Source organism: Ursus maritimus, unplaced genomic scaffold (genome assembly GCF_017311325.1).
Source record: "Ursus maritimus isolate PB19 unplaced genomic scaffold, ASM1731132v1 scaffold_34, whole genome shotgun sequence".
NCBI lineage: Eukaryota > Metazoa > Chordata > Mammalia > Carnivora > Ursidae > Ursus > Ursus maritimus.
In genome coordinates this window covers 22,958,374-22,986,353 of record NW_024426008.1, presented here as the reverse complement: position 1 = coordinate 22,986,353, position 27,980 = coordinate 22,958,374, and the positions used below count along the sequence as shown (strand labels likewise).

The following is a 27,980-nucleotide window of genomic DNA, read 5'->3' as shown; positions in this document are numbered from 1 at the left end:
CCAACAGGAAGAATACGTTTGTATTTTAAAACATGTTTAAAACATACAAGTTGTGTCTTCTCATTGACAAAAGACATAGCTTTCTTAGTTTTGCAACTCAAGATTTTGATTTTGGAAGTTATTAGTTTAAAATTTTTAAAACACAGTAAAAACCAATATGCTTTGTAGAGTGCATTCCCCACTCTGTTGTGTGTTTGTGTTTTAAACTCAATAATGATCACGGTTTTTCCATATATATATATATATATATATATATATATATATATATATATATATCACTGAGTAAAGTTAAATTTATGCCAAATTGCACTTTGGAAGGATTCTACCAAAGTAAATCAATTTGGTGATGTTTCATATTTTATCAAAGGACTCTTAAGTGTTTGAAGAGAATCATGCTGTTTTAAGAAACCAAGTGAAAGATGCAAGAATTTTTTTTTTAAATCATTTTCATACTTAGAAAAGAGAAAACTTTAAGGCTAATGAGAATGGTCTGACTTCATTATTAGATGCTAAGCAACTCATAATCAACGTTTATTCATTTTCGTAACCCCCCCCCCCATCACCTTACGTAGTAAGCAGGCAAATACTTATTCCATGAGTCCACTTCTCAGAGACCTGTGAAATGGTATACAATATCTATTACAGACGGGAAATGGATGCAAAGGATTTTAGGAATTTTTAAAATGCGTATGATATAGTGACAAAACTGAAGTGAACAGCATGACCTTAAACCTGACAAATACATCTCTGTCCCACACTAATTTAAGTACTAAAACACATGACTGATCTTGAGAACAGTATATTGACATCTTCTTATTTTTCTCTGAAAATGCCCCATGCTTAACTTCAGGATCACTCTGCCTAAATCCACAATCAATTTTTTCATCCTGTAAGTAAACCCACTTACTAAACCAGACTCACGTTCTTTGGTCAGCATGTTAATTCACTCTTAAAAGGGGAACAGGAATGTTAATCTAAAAGAACACCCAATTTTCCTAGAGAGAAGTTATAGGACATTATGAGCTTACGCAAAATGGGAAAGAGCCCACTAACAGTGTAACTGGGTAAGAATGTTACTCATCTATCTCCTACAGACGGGTTTTTAATCAGTATTATCTCCACTACCATGGATAAGATAACATTAAGTTAACAGGTAATAAATGAAGTGGTAGCTACTTAATTTTTTAAAAAAAATCTTTTATTAGAAGACTAATTTTATCAAATAAGAATCTTTGATGGATACTTTGATGCCAAAGACATTTCCTTCATTTGTTGGGACATTTCATCTGTCTGGACAGCCCAGCAAAATTCAATCTGAAATATGAGTTATCCCTTTGCTTGGTATTTGTTAAGAAACAGAAAAGAGGACTTTTTTCTTAAAAGGGGTAGTTCTTAGTACTAAAGCAAAATAAAAATAAAAAGGGTGTCAATTTACTGTTCTTAGAACTAAAGTACTGTTAAATATGTCAAAGTCTCTAAGTGCAAATCATGGCATTAGTCGGGCTCCCAGAGTAAACTCAATCGCACATATTTACAAAACAGAGAACGCTTCCCTTTGAAAGTAAAAAAAATATATATAGCCACATCTTAAATAGCTCTTCAATAATTCCTGTTTCAGAGAACACAACCAAAAAACCCTTCAGGAGTAGTTTACCCAGTTTGTTGGTCATTTCTTTCCTCCCAGTACTTGGTCATTAATACCTCTAACTTAAAGAAGGCAAAGGAGATTCAAAACAATTTGGGTGCTTCCAGGCAAATCCTGGGGAAAGGTGAAGTTGAGGAATGTAAAGTAATGGCTCAAGTAATACTTCCGTGAAATCAGGGATTTCACTCCTGTGTCCAATCTCTATTTCAGGAAGGGAAAAACAAGAGCTTACTCCAGAACAGGGAAGCAAAACAAACCTTCTATAACTAGGTTATTAGTTTAAAAAAAAAATTACAGGCTGATGAATACTACCATATAAATTAGTCAAACATTTTATTATAGAGTATATATTTTTATCAAAAGCACAAAAAGTTTTATTCTGAAAACCAGGAAGATTGTGATGTTACAGAAGTATGATTCAATAAATCCAGTCCATTTCTATGGGTATCACGTGCCTTATCACCTCAGTTAACACAAGGTGCAAATGAGGCCACGGTCACAGGTCTGATCACCGTATGGGTCCCTTAGCCTCATTTGGTTTCTCAAATTGAGACATGCAGTCCCAATCCCAGTCAGCCGTCTTCCAAATGTGTGCTGCTATTCTCAATGAGACTGAGCCAAAGACTAGACCCAATACACACCAAAGCCCATGTTCCCCTAAGTCAGAAGATGAATCCTCAATAATAAGGATAGCATAATTAGCACTGTCATCTAATTCCAAATGAATACTCAAATACCCTGGCACATCTGAAATGAATTCTACAGAAAGTAGTAAAGCTCAGAAGCATTCTATGGTAACTGACCTAAGGACAGAAACGACAAATGTAGTGAAAGCCATCATTACTGACAAGGATCACCAAATTCTTAGAAGTAAGGAGTTGGCAGCTCGAGGCAGTTAGGTCTTCAAGATTTCTCCTGCCTTTTAAAAAAGCCCTTGGGCTACATCAGAACGAAACAAATCACCATGATTTAAAAAATCAGAATATTCTTCCTGTTTGTTCTTACAGGCCATTAGTTTTCTTTTAAAACTTGCTCCCTGAGAGATCCCAGACTATGTCAAGTAAAGAAATTAAGAGTGAGCTCGAACTTGATCTTATTTAAAAAAAAAAAAAAAAAAACTATATTAGCTTTATCACTTTTTATATTACTATAACCCTTAATATTAAAAAGTCAACAGGGTAAAATTAACTTCTAAGTAATATAGTTTTGAGAATACATAGGGCATAAAGTCAGTATCTACATAAAAATGATATTATAGTCAAGGATTTAACTGATGGTGTCGAAAATACAAATGTAATATTATTTTAGAGGGAAAGACTTTGTTTTAATTTTTACCACCCAGCTTATTTAGTAAAGTAGATTACCAACTACTGATTTATTGCTTTTACTATGATGCAACACCAGACCTGACAGCGAAATGTGCAGTAGGATACAAGTACATTTTTATGTTTAATTATTTTTGTAGAGTAGGACATGTACATATCCACATAAAAAGAGACTGTAGCAGATGCCTCCTAGAATCAACCAGTTCTTGTAAACATTGCATTTGTGCAGATTTTCATACTTTGATTCCAAAACTGAGAACAATAAGATTAAAGGCAAATTTAGTAGCCAAAAAAAAAAAAAAAAGAGTCCAGTTTGACTTCCTGCAACATACGGTACCACTCCTCTCTTCCAAAAAAAAAATCAAAAAACCTAGCAGCACATAAAAAAAATTTTACAAAACGTTTCAGTACTCTTTTCTCCCCTCCCATCAAAACCGAACAAAAATAAAGTGCAGCACCCATAAAAGTGTCAAGAAAATAGCCAAGTTCTTCCTTTCTTGTAACAAAATAGCACTTGGCCTCAGCAGTCTTAACCAAATCATACAGTGTCCATCATTTTGGATTCATCATCTTCTTTATGTACCACTGAGTTTAAACTGCAAAGAGCTGTACTGACAGAATACTGAAGATAATCTGGATTCTGGAAAAAAAAAAAAAAAAAAAGAATATCGGGAAGAAACAATGGATGAGAACGAGTTTCATGTCAGTGTACGCAACTACATATTCAGTTCACACCCTCTACCTCTCTGCAGTGTAGTAAAAGTAAAGTAGGTGGGAAAGAAAATGGACTTTGGAGTCCAACTTGGGTTGAAGCCCAAGAAGATAAAGAAAATAGACTGGACCACTTGATCCAAAGAGGATGTGACAAAGATACATGTAAAAAATTGAACTGTCATAAACACTAACTTTTTTTCCTTTTAACAAAACTTGCAATTTAAATTATTTAATCATATAAGGGTACATCTTCCATGTAATTATATGTACAAAGCTACTGACAATTTAAAAGATAAATACGGCTCTAAGTTGGCAATGCGTTTTGAAGATTACTAATTACCAGACTAAATATTAAAAACACAAAACACTTGCATAAGGAAAAAAAATGCATTTACCAAGTAAAAATTACAGCTACCTTCAGAGTCTACATTGGTTTTTCAAAGGTTAAAAACAAACTCAAGTGGGAAATTACTAATCTTTTCAGAGGTACTTAGATCCACATTTTAAAAATTGAGAATAAAAGAATATTTTAATTTGGATCTTGTTTATTTTTTAAACTCATAAATATCCTATCTGTATATTTCTAAAGCTAGGAAGAAAACCTTATTCAATAAATGCAAAAATAAAACTATTTTTATTAAAGCACCACGACTAGGGACATAAGCCCTAAGACCCAGGACCTTAGGAAATTCTTCCCTAAGAATTCACTTTTGTCTATTCAGTTGTTCTGAATATCTGCTAGCTACTCAGAGTTTTACTACCGCTATCACCTGTTTTCATTTGTTTATTTAATGAACACCAATTAGGAAAATAGTCCAAACAGGGGATAGATGTCTTAAACTTTCCCACCCCATAGGGAGGCACAGTTTTCAAAAGATTCTCTTAAAGTACAATACGTTGCAATTCCATTATTTGTAAAAGTCAAAAAGCTAGCCAGACGCCAGATTATTCCCCAGCAAGTCCTGATGAAGGAAGTGGCACCAGTAACTGACGGAGGTCCGGAATACCGCACAATGCTGGACCTCAGTTCTAATCCTGCCTCTACCACCTCTTGTAATAAAGTCCTTACAAAGAAAACTACTCATCACATTGAATAAAATTAAAAGCTGGTCTATAGGATAAACCTAAGGTAACTGTTATAACACCTCTGTCCATAAGGCCTTGGTTTAGTTCTCTCAAAACTAAGGATGATGGTATTTGCTTATTTCACAAGATTATTGTCAACTGGAAAAAGAAAAAAAAAAAAAGCTGAAGTGTTATGCCAATTTAAGTTTTACAAAAAATTATTAAACTCTCATTACACTATTCCATTCTTTGAAGAAACAGAGTACTAAGACCTTTTCTGACAATGCAAGCCCAATTCCAAAGCCCTTCAGAACAGAGCTTACAACTATCTACCAAGACCAGACTGGAGTTCCTCCAGAACTCATCATCCGTCTCCCTGAGAACTGTTAAGACCTCATTACGGAGAGACTTAAAAAAACAAAAAGCAATCAACATACCTAACTTAATCTACACTGAAATTCCATTGATTACCCTATATTTTCATCTAGGAACGTTCTCAACACATTTCTCATCCCAGTGACTAGTCCTCTGTAAGAGCACATGACTGTGTCTCCTGTCCTGTTTCTAGCATCTGATTCAACAACAGTCTGAAGTGCGGGTGAATGAGCAGTGAAGCAGGATAGAATACTGGAGTATTAGCCGTGTCATTCAGGCAAACTGCTTAACCTCCATGAGCTTCAGTTTATTCATCCATAAAAATGAATGAAAATGAATTACAGGGCTTTTGAGAAGATGAAATGCAACAACATATGAAAAGTGTTTTGCAATCTATAAACTGATGTAATAAAAATGGGATATAATTATTACAGTAAGTTTTTCTCCTAAAAGCTTCCCATCACCCAGTCTACAGTCCTGTGCATCTAGCTGCAATTTTATCCAGTCCTTCTTTCCCTCAGGAGGACTAGACCAGGATGCTCAACTTCTCCAACCATGAGGAATTAGCTCAAATGAATTAAGTCTGAACAATCCTGATAATATTGGCAACTTTAAAGTGTCAAAACAGTATAGCCCCAGCCCCCCCATCTCGCCAAGGGAGGCTGAGCAGCAGACTCAGCAGCTCTCTGATACGTGCAGTAAGAACTTAGTTCTCTCGAACTAGAAGCAATTTGTTGATAATACCGGCCTCTTAGGATATTTTAATGTGTATCTTTTCCCTCTTATGTTTAGAACCAATAACATCCTTCAAAGTCTCTTCTTTCTTTTGTATTCATTATGTGATATCTTAATTTTAGGTTTATAATATTGGACTTGACAGTGTCTTACAGTCATAAAATTCCCTTGGAAAGACTACTTCCCTGTGGGCTATTTCTCAAAAAACGGAAAATAAAATCATTGCTATATTTAAAGAGCATTAAGAGATAGTCTGTAGGACAAATGGAGGGGGAATATTGCTTATAGATGTAATGAAGGGGAAGTATTACTAATATGTAAAAATCAAGACCTTGATTATTCTTATCCTTGAGAATTAGTATTTTTGGCTGAGTTGAATATTATCAATTGTTTTCCTTAATTGTCACTTTGGCCTATGACTTATGTAACTGAAATGGTGAAATTATAGAGACATAAGGTGTAGATACTGAAAATCTCAATCCTACCACTATATGAGATTTCAAACTACAGGGCTCTCCTCACATTGTCTTCTGAACGAGTGTGCTCTTTTCACTGCGTAGGCAACAGACTGAACTGGCTAACGCTGGTCTTAGAATCTTGGGGCCAGGAAATGAGATGACTGGGCTCAATTAAAATGCTACTAAAATCAACATGCGCAGCAACTTTCTAGTGATAACTTAAATCTCCCTCTTCCGACAGAAATCCTTTCATGCTAGAAACACAGCTTTATCTTGATCTCACAGCAGAGGCTCAAACAGTTGGTGAACATTATTAGCAAGAGCAGCTTAGCAGAAGGTGCATTAATGTACTAAAAATATTACCTCTGGCAGGCAACACCAACATTTCATAAAATAATACTAAATAAACTCATGGAACAAATCACCCTGGTTGCCACTTGGTTGTATGCTCTGAAGCTAATTCATCCTAAGAAAAATTTTCTTTTTTAAGATTTTTTATTTAAGAGGGAGAGCCTGTGTGGGCATGCAGTGGGTTGGGGGGGCAGAGGGAGAGAGAAACTTTAGCAGACTCCACATGGACACTGGGCTTGATCCCACGACCCCAAGATCATGGCCTAAGCCAAAACCAAGAGCTGGACACTCAACAGCCTGCACCACCCAGGTGCCCCCATCCCAAGAAATTCTTAACAGTACAGTTCGCTGAGAATGAGATGTTCCTCAGGAGCCATCTTGAAAAATTTATGATTGAGATGATCAGTAGGTAACACTTGCCTCTAAGAGTGCTTAGGTACAACTCATTTCTTCTATATTTAAAGGAGTGGAATTTGATGTCTCTGTAAATACCCAAGAGATGGAAGAGATTTAGTGCCAAAACATGGCATGAAATGAAAGAGTGATCTTCTGAGGCAAGAATATTTAAAATGATCTCGCATACATTACATGTTAAGAACAAAGAGTAGTCTAAAAGAACAAAAGTTATGTGAATAAATTAATGAAACAAGTATTTAGGGACACCCAGGTGGCCCAGTGGAGTAAGCGTCTGCCTTGGGTTCAGGTTGTGATCCCAGACTCCTGGATCGAGTCCCGCATCAGGCTCCTTGCTCGGCGGGGAGCCCGCTTCTCCCTCTGCCTGCTCTGCCTGCCGCACCCCGCTTGTGCGCATGCTCTCTCTGACAAATAAATAAATCTTTAAAAACAAAACTAACAAATATTTACTTTTCCAACTTACCTGTGGTAAGGATTCTAACAAACCTACAGATCCCACACTAGAATGGGGAACATGATTCTGAACTGTCATAGGTTGAAAACTTGGTGATTGAGAATAAAGTCGGACTCTTGACTTGAAAGCTTCAAGTTCATTTTTGAATGCTTCAAAATAACCTTCTTCCTCTGCCTGGAAAACACACAAAACAAAGACTCTGTTTTTCAAGACTTCAAAACTGCACACTAAATTCTAACAAACATATTAGATATGAAGTGGAGGAAGTAAAGAGGAGATGAATAGTTTAAATGTACGTAGACACCACCAAGACCCCTGTCAGATTTGTGAAGACGACCTGTTTTATAGGAATATTAATGGTTTGTTCCATTTCCCTCTGCTCCAGGAATATAAAACAAACATACATACATACACACAAATACGTATATACACACACAAATATAACAACAGTAGGAATTCTCCGTATTTCTCTTGATTCTTGACAAGATCCAAAATAGTTCACATTTAACCTCTCACATTGCCAAGCAACAACCAAGGGATATTCTTAAAACCTCCTAATTCTCCAGCAGTTAATGATAAGGCACTATTACCTGTTTCTGTCAATCTCCAGCTCTATACTCCCTATTTGTAAAGCCATGAAAACCAAATAAAATTCAACATTCAATTCCATTCTGGAATTACCTTAGTGAAGCAAATAACCTTTTCAACATTATGGAGAGGAAAAACTATAATGAGTATTATGTTGCAGGAGGGGACCTCCCTCCAATAACGTAGAACATAATCAAGATTCTTTTTTTTTTTAAATGATTTTTAATATATTATGTTAGTCACCATACAATACATCCCCGTTTCATAATCAAGATTCTTGATGTAAAACACGCAATTGTCAGTAGCCTCCACTTAGGGTTCCTCTGCAGTTAAAGAATGACACAGCACTTACCCTATGTTAATAGGACTTTAGGCTTTGAAGGTGATGGACAAGATTTTGTCAAAATCTCATTCCATAGTATCACTGGGCCCACTTGTGTGGAATGCTATTTTTTCTTTAATGTAGTTTAGGTTATGTAATCAAATTAAAACTTGTGAGTTACTTATTAACATCAATATCTATACAAATCACGCAGACAATGTTCTGTGCTGCCATTCTATCTTTTTATGAATTTAGCAGTCATTTCCTTTAGTACAGCATTTCACTTTAATCAACATATGGTACTTGTACAGACATACAGGATATTAGCCTTCATATCCACAAGTAATCCTTCTCAAATGGTTATGCAACAAACTATGCAGGGAGCCAAGTGGCACAGCTGCGGGCTTTACTGCACGCCGAAGGCCTGGGGATTTCGATCTAGAGAGACTTGACTAATTTTTGCTTTAAGTAAACTATTCTCTATGCTAATTTCCTAACTTGTAAAATAGAAATAATAACCCTCATAAAATCTTATGAGGATTTAATGAGTTAATCCATGTACAGTGCTTAGAATAGTACCTGGCACAAAGTAATAAGTACCATGAAAGTTAGTTATTCCTTAATTTTAGAAAATTATTAAGAACAAAATGCTAAGATTGAAGACTTTTCAGTTCTATTTTGACAAAGTAAATTTCAAAAACTAGACATATGTTGGCTATGTTCCATTATCCTATTAATAAGCACTAGTTCAAACATATCCACTCATGTAAGGTGAAAAACAAAGTATGGTTTTTATTATGCCTGTGTGTCAAGTGAACATTTAGAATAGTCATTAGAAGCCTAACTAAAATACCAACTCAATCGTTTACTCATTAAAACTCTTACTGTTTTGGGAAAATTACCTATTTAGGCTGCACTTTAAAAGCATTTAGAGCATTTAAGGTAGGGCTACTATCAACCTGATATATTTTTTTTAATTCAATACATTTAACTTAATACATTTTTTCCTCTTTATAAAAGGGATTATGTTCATTGTAGTATATATTAAAGAAAATGGAAATCATGTGTAATTCTGCCACCCAAGAATAATCAAAGTTAAACTTTTGGTATATGTCCTTCTAACGTCTAATTGTGTATGCTGAAATGTATCATATATGTAAAAAAACCATGTGAAATACGTATGTAGTTTATTGGGCAAAACCCCACTATGTTCCCATAGAAATTAGGAAATGGATCATTACTAGCATCTTACGAATCAGTTCCCAAGAGCATTTCTTCTCCCTTCTCTGAGGCTACCATTAATGTGACTTTCTTCTTAAAAGTCACTCCTTTGCCTCTTCGGTTTTACTGCTTATTTACGTACCCTTCAACTATATATCATTTAGTTCTGCTTGTTTTGTAACTTTATAAAAGAATATAGAATATTTTTTAAAAGATACTGGATATATCATTCTGTGACTTTTTTTTTCTTCACACTCTAGTTTTTTCATCCACAGTAATGCTGGTTAATATTTACCCAAATGAGTATCCCAGTTTATTCATTCTACAGTCAACAGACACTTGGGTTGCTCCCAGGCATTTTGCAATTATGAGCACTTCTACTATGAACATTATGGTATGTGGTGCACGTGTATAAGAGCTTCTCAAGGGCAGCAGTTCTCAAACTTCATGGTCTCAGGACTCCCTTCACAGTGCTGAAAATTACTGAGGACTCTAAAGAGTCCTGTTTATGTGGGCTATTATTTGTCAACGTTCACTGTGTTAGAAATTAAAACCCAGGAATTTGAAAAATATTATCTGACATATAACAACAAACTCATTACATGTTAACATTTCTAACATTTTTATTTTAAAAAAACTCATTTCTGAAACAAAAATACTTAGTGACAAGTCTGGCTTAACAGAAGATGGCTGGATTCACACATCTGCTTCTGCATCAAATAACATCTTTGTGTTATGAAAACAGTTTTGACTCAAGGCCTCCCGAAGCCAGGTCTTGAAGACAGTTGGGTGTCCCTGGACCACATGCTGAGAAATCTGTTCTCTAGTATATATACCTAGGAGAATTTCTGGGTGTTACCACTTGTTCAACTTCGCTAGGAAATTTCCCAGAGTGGTTGTACCCATTTATACGCCTACAAGCAGTGAATGTGAACTCTTATTGCTCTACTTCTTGTACAACTCTTCAATTATTACTAATCTAGTGAGTGTGAAATGGTATTTCATCTTTCTAGACATGTCTATTTTTCTTTAATATGGCCAACATCATCCTATATATAAATATGTATCACTTCCTTTGACTTTTAGCATAGCATTTTCTCAGTTCATTAAAAATTCTTCTTTAATGTTAATGGTTGTCATAATATTCTTCGTACCACAGGTTGTTTTTAACCATTCTTCTAGTTGTTGAAATTTTAGGTTTCTTTTTATTTCATTAGAAAAGTCATTTCTCATTAAACTATGAGTTCTTTTTTTACTTTATTTTTGTTAAACTGTGAGTTCTATACATGGAGGATACTGTATCTGTTTCGTTCAACACTGTATCTTCAGCATCTTGAAAACAGTCCTTGCATTAGTAGACGGTCAACACTTACTGGCTGAATAAATGATGCATTAGTCTTAATTTTCCTGAACACAAACATTCATTTAAACGAGTCTCCATTTCACATGCATGCTATAGTACAGCCTCTAACAGAGCTCCCTTAAGTCTAAATTAGAATGAAATCAGCAAAGTAAGTTTTCCCACTATAATATCTATACAGAGTTTAGCCTGTGGCATTCTTTGATGTATATGGGCCAAAGAGGTCTCAGCTAAGGCTTAATCTTCCCATTTAAAAATATTAAATAGTTACTTACTTTGGCTTTCTGGAAAAATAAACGAAAACACCCTCTTGGATCCACATTACAGTTTTTGGCCATTTCCATAATAAACTGCATTACAACAGCCTGATGTGCTATTTGTTCCATTAGAGCCCCTTTCTGAAAATAGACAGATTAAAATCATGAGAAATACCTCTGGAAATGTATTTAATATTGTGATTACTATCTGTATTTTAAAACATGATTTTCCAATAGCTTAAAAAAGAAAAGGGTTTATAGTATGTGGGAACAAGAGAAATGAGGCAGCAAAGAAAGCACACAAGAGAAAAGTTTCCATATGCTAACTAAAACAACTAAAAACATTCCCACAGTAAACTCAAGTAGATCTAAAAACAAACAAAAAAATTAATTCCATTTAATAAACTTCCTGCTTTCATTTAAAGTAACATAAAAGACAAAACAAAAAACCAAAAAAGTAAACCAGAATCCACTAAGGTTCCAGAAACTCAAAGTTCATACAATACCTGCTCAGCTTCTAGATGAAAACACCATAAAATAAGATATTTAGCAGTCTCTTCACATACAAGGTATGGATGGTCAGATAAAAATCTCTGACTATCATCCCATCGACTCAACATACCTATAAAAAAAAGAATTAAACCACAATTGTCAAATACTCTTACAAATAAAGAAATTGGTATTTTAAATGATTCTCTTTAAAGATGATTCATATTACCACAGCAATTTGTTGATGGTTAACAAACAAATAAGAGGGATAAAACTCAATTTTTTTTTTAAAGAGTTTACCTATTTGAGAGAGAGAGAGAGAGTGCATGAGCGGGGTGAGAGGCAGAGTTGGAGAAGCAGGCTCCCCGCTGAGCAGGGAGTCCCATTCAGGGCTTGATCCCGGGACTCCAGGATGGTGACCTGAGCCAAAGGCAGACACTTAACTGACTGAGCCATCCAGGCGTCGGGATAAAACTCTTTTAAAGCAATACCCAATGTATTGGAAATAGCTTCCAAAGTTCACAAAAAGTTTTATTTCAGATAATTAGGTTAAAGTAGGGTGACTGGCTTAAAGCCAAAAAACCCTGCATCTGGGAAATGCCTGAAGTTCTAGGCAAACTGAGATGACTGGTCATCCTACGCTGAACTGAGTACAAATGATTTCAAGAGACTCAATATTATTTATTCACAGAATACAATTTTTTCTACTAGAAAGATGGCAAAGAAAGCAAAACCTCAAGAAACTGTATTCAGCAAACACTTAATAAAACAGAAAAACCACATTATCTCTTATTTATTTAAAAATGTCTAAGATGATATGGTCAGACGTTGCCAGCATGGAAAACCAATCCAGTAGGTATTATAACAGTAAATACACTTTAACCATTTTAGTCATGTTAATCATTTAGTTATATTTATAACAAATAGAAAACAAAATCAGTTAAGCATACTTGAAAGCAGATACCATTTTGCTTCAAAATATCAAGTTAATCCAAATACTATTTAAGGTGTCTCTTCATCCAAATTAGTAAGAAATTTGGTGAAAAAGTCAATGCTATCATGGAACCAGCGAAGCCTTCAGCTTTTAATTTTGTTCAGTAAAACTTACGCTTGAACAAATTAACTATGTTAGCTTTAGATTCTTAAGACTCATCCAGGGGCGCCTGGGTGGTTCAGTTGGTTAAGTGTTTGCCTTCGGTTCAGGTCATGATCCTGGGGTTTTGGGACTGAGCCCCGCATCAGGCTCCTTGCTCAGTGGGGAGTCTGTTTCTCCCTCTCCCTCTGCCCCTGCTCGCTCTAATAGATAAGTAAAATCTTTAAAAAAAAAAAAAAGACTCATCTAAAGAAGTTTGTATGTCTCTGAATCATTGTGGACATTTTATAAGGTGGTCTCAACAGTTTGGCAGTAAAGTTTTCCTCTAGACACAAACTGAACTTCTATATATTAAAGTTCCACATCAGAACACAAATGAGAACCAAACTGAGGACAAATGTCTTACTGAGAAATACACATTTAGCAACACATGGGAACCAACTGAAAATAAATGATTTTCTCATTTAAAAGGAGGGAGTAAGCATTTTAGCATTTTCACGTAAAGAGTTTTAGAAGCTTTATGAAGTATTTCCCCAACACTTTGGATACAGTGATAGGGCATTTTAAATTCTGAGAAACACAATGATTTTGAAAGTTATTTAAAACTACTTCGGGGGGGGGGGCCTGGGTGGCGCAGTCGTTAAGCGTCTGCCTTCGGCTGAGGGCGTGATCCCGGCGTTCTAGGATCGAGCCCGCATCAGGCTCCTCCTCCGCTGGGAGCCTGCTTCTTCCTCTCCCACTCCCCCTGCTTGTGTTCCCTCTCTCGCTGGCTGTCTCTCTCTCTGTCAAATATATAAATCTAAAAAAATAAATAAAATAAAAAATAAAACTACTTCTCAAGGTATACTTAAAGAGTCTAGTAACTTCTGGGGGTCAGATCTAAAGAAAGCATAATCCTTCTTTCTTATACCTGAAGCCATAAAACAAATCCTATGAAGCAGTTTTGTGTTAGCTCTGTTACACTCCTGAACCGGTAGTATTTTCAACTCTGTCCACCATCCACAGAGAGCACATTGCTTCTGTTTACTTCTACAGCAGCATCACAACTTACTGAGGCACCAAATCCTATCCATTTTAGTTTCTTTTACAGGAAGGATAATACGTTAATGACACTTACAGGGATCATGAGGAAGGGTACCCTTAAATGTTACAATTTTTAAACTATCCATTTAATACCTAAAACAAAATTAATACTTGAGGTTGACCACAGCTTTTCTATATCTGAGAAATACCTACCATCACCTGATTTCAAAAATGCATATCAATTATTATGAAAATGAGGTTAGGTTACAGGTAGTCCATACACGCCTTTGTGAAAAGAGTGTGGAATCTTATGAACAAAATACTTACTTGATGGCTTTAGTGGAACAGAACATAGCTGAAATTACTAATGTTATTTTGGAATTTGTAAACAAACTTATAAACAAATAGAGAGTAGCACAATCTAGCATGGCGACTAAGCAAGCCAACTCTGGAAATCAACTGCATAGGTCCGAAAACTGGCCTTCCACTTACTATGCCTTGCCTATCTCTATGCCTCCCTTTCCTCTTCTGTAAAATAAGGCTAAAAATAGTATCTCGCTCAGAGGGTTTCTGTGAGAATTAAATGAGTTGATACATATCAAGCACTTGGGACAGTGTCTAACGGAGAGTAAATATTAGGTAGTATCAACACAAAAGGGAACAATTCATTCTTTCATTAAATATTAAATACTTTGGTTAAGGTTAATCTAGTCATTTCAACTAGCCAACCAATCTCTGAATGCTTGAAAAACCTTAGTTTGACAAATTAAAATATTTTAATTATGTGCTTTCACCTATGTATTTTCCTCAGCATCTAAATCCCAATGCATCCATCGGCTCTCAGTATTCCACCTAATTTCTAAAATGGTCCTCCAATACACATTGTTACTGATTTCCCCTTCTTTTTTGCATTATAGAGTAATAGATCTGAATCCTTTAAATTATACTTACCATTTTAATGTCTCTATCTGCTAAAACTCTCCCCAAGAGGTCGTAAATTTCTTAATGAAAGATAAATGACCTCTTTTTCTGTATTTCCCCAGTCTCAGGTCTGCTGTATTTCTAATCACCTACCACCAGACAACTATTTCTACCTACATGCTTGCACATAAATTCATCTTATTTGAAACTAAACCCATTTTTCTCTCCCTGCCATCTATGGTGCTTCCTAGGCTCCATGTCACCCACTCAAAAATTCTAGAAATTCCTCTAGACATTTCCATTCTTCCCACATCAAACTGCTCACCAAGTCCTGTGGTTATACTATTATAAACTGTCAATACAGTGAATCACATTAATAAATTTTCCAATGTTAAGCCATCCTTGAATTCTTGGGATAAACCTTTTAAAAATATTTTTTCATTATTATAAAAATAACGTATATTCATTGTGAAGAATTTGAAAAATCCAGAAAAACCATCTGCAATCCTACAAGAGAAAATTATGTTAACACTTTAATGTATTTCTTTCTGGGCTTATTTTTAATTTTTTAAAAAGATTTTATTTATTTATTTGAGAGAGTGAGAGAGCACAAGCAGGGGGAACAGTAGAGTGAGGAGTGGAAGAAGCCCGACGCGGGGCTCGATCCTAGGACCCTGGGATCATGACCTGAGCCGAAGGCAGACACTTAACGGACTGAGTCACCCAGGTGTCTCCTGGGCTTATTTTTTAATGACTTAAAATTAGAATCTTATCATACATATCAATTTTCTATTCACTTCACTCTACATTCTATTCAGGAGTACTCTGTATTAAATGTTTTTCAAAAACAGTACATTAATGTGTTCTGAAAAGCAAAATGTATGTGCTTACACTGAGGAGACTGAATATCCCCTTCCATACAAATGAGAAAGATCCATCATAGTATTTATATAAACATTTATAGCTTTCGATAAAATGTCCAGTGACAACATCCTACAGACTCAAAAATGTTAAATCACAGCTAACTTGGCTGGAAGTGGACAGATGACGTTCCACGAAAAACTATGCTAGCTCATCAAAAAGCCACTGCGACGATCACAAAGAAAAGTGACGTCAAAGATGCATATGACGAGGGCACCTGGGTGGCTCAGGTGGTTAAGCATCTGCCCTCGACTCAGGTCATGATCCCAGGGTCCTGGGATCGAGCCCCGAATCAGGTTCAGAGCTCAGCAAGGAGCCTGCTTCTCCCTCTCCCTCTGCTGTTCTGCCTGCTTGTGCTCTCCTGCTCTGTCAAATAAATAAATAAAATCTTTAAAAAGAAAAAGATGCATATGACATTGAATAAAACTTTTGCGAAATTTAAAAGAAAACAGACTTTGCTGCTAAATTGGTATTTTATATTTATATAACATGAATTTACTAAATTAATAAATTAAATACAAATGTAAGGGGGAAATCAAGATTTTACTGCTTCAAAAATACTCCATGATATGGTTGTACCATTTATCATTAAATGTAAAGTCCACCTAATTATAAGAGCAAAAAAAACATAAGATAGTCAACAGATACCATAATGGAAGTGTTAATGTCAAGTACACTTGAAACCACAGAGAAGTACCGGTATCGAGCCCCTGGAGCCCTTCACAGCCCCCCATGTATCAGGCCCATGTCTTCCAAGAGTCTGGAATGCAATCCAAATTTGGAAAGCCTCCAGTCAGAAGCTTTAATTACAGCTGCTCTTCCAGATGTGTTTACTTCAAAGAAGTATATCAATGTAGTCATAATTCTGACAAATGCTTTTTCCCCTTTTACCACAGTAAGCACATAACACCAGAAACATTTGCTTCTACCCAGAAGGAACAGCATTAAACTTTCACTATCTTTCCTAAGGTCTCTGTCGGCTCTGTGCCACAATTTAGTACACAGGGACTTTCATCATCTCATCATCCCATATGATTACACGTTGGCCCACTTCATACTGATGGAACTTGGTAAGCAGGAAGTAGCAGGTATCCAGATGTCCTGGTAAGATACATACATGCCAGAAAGTGGGGAAAAAACACATGAAAATTTGGGAGCCTACCAGCTTAGTAAAATTTCTGTGGATGCAAGGGGCTGTGGCAAGTAGGGTATCTCCTCCAAAGTAAAAAGCCAGTGTACATTTTCACTAAGAAACAGGCGCAATGTGAATCTGGGAGTAGCTATCAGGTCTGGTTGGCTTTGAAGACAGTAAGGCTCTGGTTAGTAATATAGGATGGACACTGGAAGCCCCCAACACGCAATGGCAAAATCACTGCTTATTAATCACTTGTGGCTGTCAAGTCAGCCTTTTCCTCAGTCATCTCCCTGCTTACATAACATAAGCTCAAGGGTTATGGTGGCATACTTGAGATTATGCAGATATTCAATGGCATGGGATCTCCCCATTAAGGTATTCCAGTATAGCCTCTGAATACCTAATTTGCCAGTAGCAGAAACCAGTGCTGAAAACTAAATATGGCACCATATGCCGGACGGACAGTCCGGACGGACAGTCAACCACCAAGTATCAGATTGATTATCTTGGTTCCATTTCATCTTGGAGAGACCAGTGGTTCCTCACTTGAACAAACCCATTCTAGATCTGGTATTGCCCTCCCTTCTGGCCATGCTTCTACAAGTAATACAACTGAGGTCTTACTAAATGAGTTATTTAGTACCATACCACATTAGTTCGTTCTTTTTTTTTTTTTTTTTTTAAAGATTTTATTTATTTATTTGACAGAGAGAGAGGCAGCGAGAGAGGGAACACAAGGAGGGGGAGTGGGAGAGGGAGAAGCAGGCTTCCCGCTGAGCAGGGAGCCCGATGCGGGGCTTGATCCCAGAACGCTGGGATCATGACCTGAGCCGAAGGCAGACGCTTAACGACTGAGCCACCTAGGTGCCCCCCACATTAGTTCCTGACCCAGATATTCATTTTACAGCAAAAGGTATGAAGACAATAGGCTCATGAAATTCACTGGTCTTATAAATATCACTACCCAGAAGCAGGTTTTATGGAATGGTTAAATGTTTTATTGAAGACTTAAATATAGTTATACTGCCAGGTGGGTTACAATACCTTGTTGAGATTGGGTTAATTTTCCCACACAAAACTGTTTCTTATTGAGGCATTCAGTTTACAGCAAAAATGAGGGAACTGTTTTGCACCTACTAGGTTTCCCATGGCTCCAAAGCAACTAGCTTACAGAATACCAGCTCGGTGACAATATCTTAAAGAACGCTATTCCACTAGATGCAGGGGAACACATAGGTCTAGGAAGCAAGGACTACACGTGCGAGTGGCAAATCACATTATCACAACCAAGACTCATTAACAAAATTTTTAAAAGTAAACTTTGTTCATTTCTTCAGGTTGTATCCTTGAATTAATCTGAATACACAGCCTTCTTTTTAAAAAAAAAGAAATATGAGAAAAATGAATCCTTTATGAATAAACTACATAAAAAGGGAAAAAAATCTGAAGTACTATCCACTGCCCTAATAAAAACTGAAGGATGAATGAAATTCTAAATACTGAGGGGGAAAAAAAACACCATTGGAAATGTATTTCAAAATGCCACTTAATAAGCTTATTAACATATTTCAAACGAAAACTGTGTTTACTAAATTAACATATTACTTGGGATCAAAAAAATATGCCTTGAGCCTTAACCCCTAACACTTCCCAGGGACATTCTGACCCCAGCAGTACCAACTGCTTACCCAACAGAGCATGTGGTTTCCTGACTCTGCCTTTGCACATGATGCTGCTGCTCCCTTACCTACAGGGAGAACTCCTATGTGTTCTTCATACTCTAGCTCAGATGTTCTCTCTCGTGGGAAGTGGGAAGATGGTGGCATCTTTCCCCGATAGAGAAAACTATTTTTCAGTAGTTTGTATACATATTTCTATTATTATGTTTATCTGAATTGCAGTTGAAGGATCTGTATGAATTATACAGGAACATATCCAAAACCTAAAAATGAATGCTAATCTTATAACCATAAAATAATCAGATACCATGGAAGCAAAGAGGGAAAATGACAAAAGCAAAGACTAGTTGGGAAATGGAAAGAGGCTATAGAGTAAGCAAAGACTGTGTCTTAGAGGGTAGCATTATATAGATTGAATTTTGCTTCTCTTCTCAGTCTAAAGCAAGAGCTGTACAAGTGCCAGAAGTAGCCACAAAACTGGAGTTCTGTCATTTATCTTCTTTTTGGTCCCCATTTTATAAATACACTTTTTGTACACATATTTATGATATCAGACACTTTCTTTTTTTAAAAGATTTATTTATTTTGCAGAGAGAGAGAAAGTGCGAGCGAGCAGGACGGCAGATGGAAAGAGGGAGAGAATCTCAAGCAGATTCCCTGCTGAGTGCGGAGCCCTATCCAGGGCTCAATCTTACGACCCTGAGATCATGACATGAGCCAAAATCAAGAGTCAGACTCTCAAATGACTGAGCCACCCAGGCACCCCGATATCAAACACTTTATAAAAGAAGGAAACTAAGCAGCAGACTTACCGAAATGTCTGATTTTTTGTTCATATTTCTGCATAAATGATTTTGACTTATCTTCATCTTCTATTTCTTTTCTTTTATCTTGATTAATAAAACTCTAAGAAAAAATTCTTGAAGTTAAAATCAGATTTTATATTCACTGAATATTCTTTCTGAGATACTGAATGCCTAGCAATGTTTCCTATAGACACTATAAAAGGTGGTATAGTACTATACTGATATTATATTATTAAATTTATCTGTTAAACTCTTTTTAAAAAATGAAAATGTTCTTGTATTAGTTTCATTATTTTTTAAAATGGTATGTGTGCAAAATTACAGAATTATTTTAGAAATCATACAAAAATCTCCAAGTGCATTAACCTTTTTGTTAAATGGAATTTTCCTATCAAAGTATAGAAAGATCCTTTATATGCATAATATATATTTCACATTACTCATTTCTATTAAATATTTGCAACTCTGGCCTAATCTTTGGAGTTCTTGCTAGAAATAAACTTAGACATTCGAAGTGTATAAAGTATACTTATTGTAAGTTCTTCACTAAGACATAAACCTAAAATAGACCTTTGTTGTAAACTTTTCTTAGGAGAGGCCAGTTTCATTCTGAAATCAAGTACAGATTTCTATTAAGGAGGTGCTTATTTTCAGTAAATAAGCCATAAAGCAGACCAAGATGAAGTTTTTATCTAGCCAGAAAAACTGGCAGAACAGTTTCTCAGAACATTCTGTGATCCATTTAAACCTTATGATCATCACTGCCAAAAACAAAAATCTGAAACTAGCTGCCAGTTTACAACTCAAAAGCACACAAGTTTATGTATTTCAAAATAAAAAACATTTCCTTTATATATCCTGCTATCTAGACCAGCACTGTCCAATAGAAACATAATCCAAGTCATAAATATAAAGTTTTGTATTAGCCACATTAAAAAGCAAAAAGGAACAGACGAAATCGGTAACACATTTAACTCAACATATCCAACATATGATCATTTCAACATGTAAGACAAAAAAAAAATTAATGAAATATTTTACTTTTTTTGGTACTAAGTTATTGGAATCTGGTGTGTATTTTACACTTACAGCACATCTCAATTCGGACTAGCCACATTTCAAGCGCTCAATAGTACATGTGGCTAGTGGCTATCGAGTTGGACAGCGCAGATCTAGACCAGTCCTCTCAAGTCTCAAGCTCCCAGACAAAATCAATGTACGATTTTGAGCAAACGACTGGAACATAAAGATAATCCTAATTAATTTGTGGTATAAATGTAGGCTATGTTAGAACCTAAGTTCAAAAACAACAACAACAAAAATAATTAAAAACAGAGACAAATGAAAATATTTCCTTTGTGACCACTGTGTTAAGAGACATTAACTTTATTACACAAAGAAACACTACTTTGACCATTCCCTCTGGGAAAAAAAAATTTTTAAGTAGTTATGGTGCATAAATGCAAACCAGAAATAAGTACTAAGAAGACACGCCCCTTAGAACAGTATATATAGATACAATGAATCATTCAGATAAAGAATGATCCTGGTGTGTGTGTGTGTGCAGAAACAAATACACACTGGCACAAGCACATAAAACATCTAGAAAGATACAACTCGCTGTTAACAGTGGCTATCTCTGGGAATGAAACTGGAAGTGAAGGAAGCCTTTCAAGTCTATTTTACATACTTGCTTTTTTTTATAGTAAGCATGCTGTCCTCATAGTTTTTTTCAATTTAACAAAGCACTGACAGAGCTAGTGCTGTCATACATTTAACCTATGTGTATTCTTTATTGCTGTAGCAGAACTAGGGCTGGTCCAGCGGAAGGAAATTAAAAGTGCTGAAGAGGATGGGCTGAGAGTGGATACTAGGACAGAAACAAATAGTGTCACGGACTGAGAAGTCTAGAGAGTAATGATGGTTAAAGATAAAGTGAACGTGGACTTAGACAAGAAAGAGCAGTCTATCCCTGAAGTTTCCAGAGTTTAGTACAAATAGAAAGAAGTGCTACTTTACACATCAGTAAAAATGAATTTCATTGCCCATTTCCTCTTTAGATACAACAAAGTATAAAGCCTACATAATCCAGTGAGAAATTGAACTCTACTCTTAATAACTACTAAGTTGGCAAAACTGTACTAATCCTTTCGGTAATGTTGGTAATGCTAAATCTGGATTACTACCTGAGGTTTACTAAATACATCCTGGTAAGTAACAGTGAAAGACTCTATTTAATAAATCCAGTATCTACACATTAGTGTTACAAAACTGATAGCAAGCTGATAGCAACATCAGAAAACTCTAGTAATGTCTGAGTTTTACCACATGCCTGGCCCTATCCTGTGGACTTTTAAGAAATTACCTCAGTCTTCATCCCCACCCCATATTATTGAAGAAACTGAGGCTTAGGGATGTTAAGCAACTTGCCCAAGGTGAAAAGCCAGCAGCTTGTGACAAAGCTGAGATCTGGGTCTGATTCCAGAGTCCACCCTTACATTCAGTGTGCCATGCTACAGCCATAGATTTATTTTAACGACTACCCACATTTGACACTATTGGGGATACAGGTTTCTGTAACAAACACTTTTCATAAACTGTCAAAACTGAATACTGTTCAGAGGTTCTGTTGCTTTGTTACCAAATATGCACAAATGGTTTGTACAAACACTTCCATTTTCTCTTCTTTCATTATAATCCAATAAAAAGCCGTACCTTGTTAAAAACATCCTTGCTAATGGCATCCATGTTCCACAGACACATTCTCTCTCTTTGTACTAGAGCTTCTTCTTTCTGCCGCCATTCTTCTTCACGTTGCCTTAGCTCAGATACTGCTGTTTGTGCTTTGGCATGTTCCTGATCCAAGGACTCGGAGTTATGCAGGGCTAAGCTACCAAGTTTTTGCTGAGCTTCAGCGAGATTCCATTTGCACGCCACAGAGCTCTTCACAAACTCTTTCTGCTTTTGACAAGCCAGTTCAATTCCATGGCTATACATCTGGATAAAAAACAGTATTGTAAGAAATGAAGAAGGCAACGGGTATGTTTATGCAGCACAATTCAATTTTCTTTTAGTCAAGGATTGCTGTACGATGTTTTTGGTACATACGCATTCTGCCTTCTGTGGTGTGCAGTTATACTTTTATATTATAGGTCTTCTTTCATCAACTAGACTCTAAAAGCTTCTTTGTTAATCCATACCGCTCTCCTGACAACTAACAGCAGCAAAAAGCCTGATAATTAGCACAACGTTCTGCCTATAGCTGGTGCTCAAGAAACATCTGATTTATAGCTTCATAGTCCTAAAACAGCAGAATAATGAGAACAAAAGCTTCAAGCTAGTCCATCACCTTACAACTGCTGAAAACCAGATCTTCAGAGTTTTGTTCTGGAAGTTCCTCACTGCAAATAACCTTTTATTTAGAAGTAATCACTTCTTGGTTTCTATTTTCTTTCTATATTATCCCAATCCCTGGTGATCTGAGAAGTTCTTATATGAGCAATTTCTGTTTATAACTGACTCTCTCAGGCAGATATTCTTTAACTTAATCCTAATCAAAATAGGCAAAATTATAAAAACAAAAAAACCCCACCAAAAACTGGTCCATCCTGGTGACTGACTCTGTTCCACTTAGAAGCAAAAGTAATTAGTTTTAATATTTACTGAAACACCACACTTACAGCTCTGGGATGGGTGCTTAATTCCTTATATTCTTCAGCTCTACAAAATAAAAGCTGAAGGCACATTATTTATGACTTCTCGGCCAAAATGTAGACCAATTTCAAACTAAGTATTCAGAACAATTTTACTTCCATTTGTTCCCTAATCTGCATCACTACCCAAGCCCTTATAATTTCATACTTCAATTATATAAATATAGTCCTTCTCATCTGACGCCATTCTCCACTATACCAGACTTGGAGTAATCTCTCCAAAAAACAAATGTGATAATTTTACGCATTCGTAGAGTCTTGGGATAAAGCACAAATTCTGTGGCATGGCATGGTCCTTCATGATCTCACTTCCTATTATCTCTCCAGACTCAATTCTAGTTACTCTCCTACTTGTTTGCTTATTCTTTCCATCCCCCACCCCTTTCAATGTGGCAATCCCTCATCCCCTAACTCCTATCTCCATTCCAGACTCTGGTATCACTTCCTTAAATTTTCTCTAATCCCTTCCCTTCCCACCCAAGGTTTGCATACTTCTTAGTGGTGTTTTCACACAATATTGTGCTTATTTGTTTACTCAACCAGCAGCTTCTAGAGGGGCTAGAATTCCATAAATCTTAGATGCATAAATGATTCTCCACTTCTTGGAACACACTAGTGGTGGCAAAGAATTCTGAGGAAAGCAGCATGCAAGGCCTCTACTTTGGAGCTGAGTCTCAGATTTCTGTTGTGGCAAATGTGGACATTGTTGCCATTCAGGTGATTTACTCATTTAGCAGGTTTGGAGCCCAGGCACCACAAGGCCCTAACCAACCAAGTAAAGTATTTGTTTTTATTTTTTGCTATCTTAGTTAGGATCAAGAGTAACTGTAGCCTAGCTATGCTTAAGAAGGGGCCAGGAAAAGGAGAATAATGAAGCTATAAAATTTGTTTTGTAAGAAAAGACAAAGATATACTAAGAAAGGCAACATGGACAGACGAAAATACCTTGCATTTTCCAATTATGTGGGAACAAATACTCATGTCTCAAATCAAACATAGAAATCTTATCTCTAAATTCTAAAAACGACTCATGTTTAAATTCTTCTCCACAGACTACACAGACAACATCTGGCCATTTGAGCACACTATCCAACATATATTGAGATGATAAAAAAAAATAAAAGATCACATTTTACCTGTGAACACATTGAGGTTTTAGAGGAACATTAAACATAATAATATTTTAATGAACATGAATTCAAAAAGGAACTGCTGGCATTAGGTTTACTAATGTAACTTTACATTAAAATGCTCAAACAGGATCTCTAAATTCTGAATTGCCTTTTACTTTAACTGAATATCAGAACTATACATCACATATGACACTAAGATGCCTAGATTCCCCATGTCTGGTAAAATTAAACCAGAGCTGTTTTTTTAAAAATTGTAAAATGTTGATAATTTTAATTAAACATTTTATTCTTTCTAAATATTCTAACCCAAAAATTCAAGTCCTAAAGTCAGCAAGACAAGTAACTGGGTTATAAACACACGAACTAACTTAGGATTAGTAATCGCTTTGCAAATTTTAACACCAAAGGTTGTGTCAGCCATATGGTTTTACATTACATCACAGGACAGGAAGTGCAGCAGGTAGGAAAAAACACTGTACTAGGAGTCAGAAGTGGTTCTAGTTTTAATTCTGCCACTAACTAGCTATAGGATCTAGAGAAATCGTTTTTAATGAAGAAGGTTAAGTCTATTTACTCATAAAATCACTGTCAGTTGAATAAGCTTACAATTCCAAGTGCACAAGTAAAAACTATACAGATTTTTTTAAAGTTTATTTTGTTTTAGTAATCTCTACACCCAAAATGGGGCTCGAACCCACAACCCCAAGATCAAGAGTCGCATGCTGCTCCTACTTAGCCAGCCAGGTATTATCCAGCTTAGATATTTTCTAAGTTCAGAGTTTCCCTTAGGTTACTTTTGTGATTCAACCACAATGCACTGAAATTCTGGAGATCTCTTATTCTCTCCATATGCCTTCAAAATTGACAACAGCAGCTGCTGTTCATTTTTTTTCCCTCCATAACACATTCATTATATGCTCATATAACACATTTTGTATACAAAGATGACACTAGTGATCCATAATTAGGGGGTGACTACTGACCTATCAACTCTCATTCTGGCCTCCTAAAAAATGTCTTGCACTTTCCCAGAGACTGGCTGGCTGAAGTACAGTCCAGGGTTATGAAACAGCATTTTTCTCCGTGAAGCCAACTAACCCAGTGAGCTGGGCACAGGACCGATGGCCTTACACTTATTGGCAAACGATTTAAATAACTCATCTTCACTAACAGCTAGCAAGAAGAGCCTATAGAAAAACTATTAATTCAGCTGAGCTCTCAGGGACCCCATTTTGCAAGAAGCCTAGAAGGCAGAGACACACCTATAACTCATTTCACCGAACATATTAGCGTTTAGTCTGTGTTCCTGAAATATACTTCCAAACACTCAGATTAGGAGAAAAACCAGGACAAGGTGATAAGGGTATGTAAGCACTCCCTAAGATAGGACGCAGAAAAATCTTAAATGGTGTGTCGTTTGCGTAAGTTTCAGAGGAAAGACTGAAAACCACAAGTAGCACCAGGAATGTGAGGAAGAAGTCTGAAGGAAAGGCAAACGTGTGTATGTTGTCACTGGTGAATGATGTGAAGCAAAATTTAAAACATAACCGGACGGGAAAAATGGTCACGTTAATGAGACAGATTTACACCAGCATCAAAAGCGAAGTTTACAGAATTTATTCAGATGTCAGTGAAATTGGATCCTAAATCTGTATAAAGTCAGGAGCTCAGTGAATTACTGAAATACAACATTCACTGTTCCTAACTATTAACCGTGCACAAGTATCAGAGCCTTCAACAGAATAACGCGCTCCGATAAAGACACGCACAAGGGGACAAAGGGTCAACGTTATAATGTTAGCCGCCCCAAATCTGGGTGCTGTCAAGAGCGAGGTAGGGGAGGGAGAGGGGGAGGAACATCTTCCAAGGATCGGAAGGAATTAGCCAAGGTGAAAAGGTGTGCGTGGAGGTGGAGGCTGGGAATATCTGGCCAGCCCCTCTTAGAAGCCCTCAGAAGATGCTACAATAGCAGTAGGACGGCATCAAGCTCCGGACCCCCGGGAGTGAGATGGGGGCGCAGAACAGCGCACACGGAGAGTCGCAGAGACAGGGGACTCTGGGGGCCTGGCGACAGTACCTCCCCATCCCCCTCACCAAACGCGGGACCCTGCTCACCTGCGCGCCGCCGCCCGACAGCTGCGGGCAGCGGGGAGAACTGGGGGACACGTCCAAGTCACTCTCTTCCTCAGCCTCACCCTCGGCCCGAGGGAGGCTCCAAGGTCCTGGCGGCGGCCACGGCTGCTCCATGTCCGGCGGCCCCCAGCCCTAGAACCGCCACTGCCAACGGACTTGGCGTGAGTGGAACCTGCTGCGCGGAGCCAGCCGCCCCAGCCGGCCGGGGCCGTTACCCAGAATCCCTCTGCTGGCCGCGACGCCGACGCACACCCCGCGCTAGCCTGGGCCGCGGACGGCGGAAGAAGACGGACTCTCTTGGAGACGTCACTTCCTGTTTGGGGGCGGGGCCGGGAGGCTGGTCCTGGGGCTAGCGGGAAGTGGGTGGGTCTGAGGCTCGCGTTTAAAATTCCGTTCTCTGAAACCTTTGAGGCCTGCCAATTTACCCCTCGCGGCCTTGCGGGTCACGTAGTGTCAAGCAGTTCTTGCCTAGCGTTCCCTACGCTATGCGCCTTGGGTCTCGGACGTCGAGAGATGTCGTGTCCGCTTTGCAAGTTGTTTACAAAACTGCGACTCCTTTCTGCACGTTCATCTGTAAACTAGGAGTTCTGAGGCCGGGGTGGGCGAAAAATAGGGCAGAATTTTGAAAAGCAGAGCCAAGTTTTCGCTCCTTTCGAGTTCCACGCTACAGGAGTTTTGCGAAAGTTGCCTGGGAGGAGGGCGCCGACGATGAAGTACGCGGGCAAGAGGGGCTCGGAAATGCAGACGAGGGCGGGTGATAGCGGACCAAGCCGGGGCAGTCGGTATCCCACGCATCTCCTGTAGTCCTGAAGGCCTGCGCTCTCGTTGTGCCCTTCGTTGAGAAGAAATACACCCAGCGTGCCCAAGGTCACACGTTTAAGAAGACCAGCCCGGGGGTCTAACTTCAAAACGTGTACGTTCAGCAGTTCCACGCCCCTGCCCTACTCACAATTACAGAGACCCGAATAAAAACGAGACGCCATTTTTTCAGTCTCGTAGACAAACTTTGAGGTTTGTCAATACCGAGTGTTGACAGGATGTGAGGGAATGCCGTTAAAGAGAATGTGATTTATGTAACCTTTTTGGAGAGGTGATTTGACAATATCAGTGGTTTAAGGGCTTTGATTCAGCAATTTAACTACCAGGAAATTATCCAATGGTTATTTTTGTACCAATATCCAATGATTTATCTACAAAGGTGTTTGTTGCAGCATTTTGCAGCAAAAAAACAGGAGACAATCTAATTGCCCATCAGTAGAGGAACTTAATGGTATATTAATACAGTACGGTATCAGTCTTTAGAAAGAGTAGATATGTATGTGCCGATACAGAAAATCTCCAGAATGTGTTGAGTTAAAAAAAAAAAATGCAGAATTACCTACGTAACAAGAGCGAATGCTCCAATCTGTGTAAAAATCGTGTGTGTGTGTGTGTGTGTGTGTGTATAGAAAATTCCTGGAGAGTGAACAAGAATTGTAAATGATGGTAGATCAGGCTAGGAGGAAAGTTTCTGAGTTTCTTTGCTTTCCGTTTTTAGCTTTACTGTATTACGCGGTTTGAATATTTTTCAATGAATATATGTTATACCTTAATAATTAATTACAAATTAGTTGAGAAGCACTGTGCCTAAACCTTTGGGGTTAGGGAAAG

General features: G+C 37.3%; 1 protein-coding gene across 3 annotated transcripts; it reads right to left on the bottom strand.

Moving 5' to 3' along the window:
• Positions 1–378: 378 nt before the first annotated feature.
• On the bottom strand, positions 379–26,615 carry CDC37L1 (cell division cycle 37 like 1). Of its 3 annotated transcripts, XM_040620301.1 has the most exons (8): positions 26,313–26,615; positions 22,067–22,348; positions 19,358–19,451; positions 11,791–11,906; positions 11,303–11,425; positions 7,546–7,710; positions 7,089–7,150; positions 3,505–3,610 (listed from the first exon to the last, which is right to left on the bottom strand). In XM_040620301.1, exons 1-7 carry the CDS (start codon positions 26,442–26,444, stop codon positions 7,127–7,129), a joined length of 936 nt encoding a protein of 311 aa, XP_040476235.1. In that variant the 5' UTR covers positions 26,445–26,615; the 3' UTR covers positions 3,505–3,610; positions 7,089–7,126. The 3 variants fall into 3 exon arrangements, with proteins under 3 accessions (XP_040476234.1, XP_008689230.2, XP_040476235.1); XM_040620300.1 differs by lacking the exons at positions 3,505–3,610; positions 7,089–7,150 and adding an exon at positions 379–615; XM_008691008.2 differs by lacking the exon at positions 7,089–7,150 and having other exon boundaries at positions 1,962–3,610; positions 26,313–26,614.
• Positions 26,616–27,980: the final 1,365 nt, after the last annotated feature.

Excerpts from the sequence above, each read along its gene's own strand:
- CDC37L1 (XM_008691008.2), bottom strand. The coding sequence starts at position 26,444 with ATGGAGCAGCCGTGGCCGCCGCCAGGACCTTGGAGCCTCCCTCGGGCC. Across the intron at positions 22,349-26,312 it reads TGTCGGGCGGCGGCGCGCAG|ATGTATAGCCATGGAATTGA; the intron begins GTGAGCAGGGTC and ends TTTTTTATCCAG. Across the intron at positions 3,611-7,545 it reads TGTTAGAATCCTTACCACAG|AATCCAGATTATCTTCAGTA; the intron begins GTAAGTTGGAAA and ends TTTTTTTTCCAG.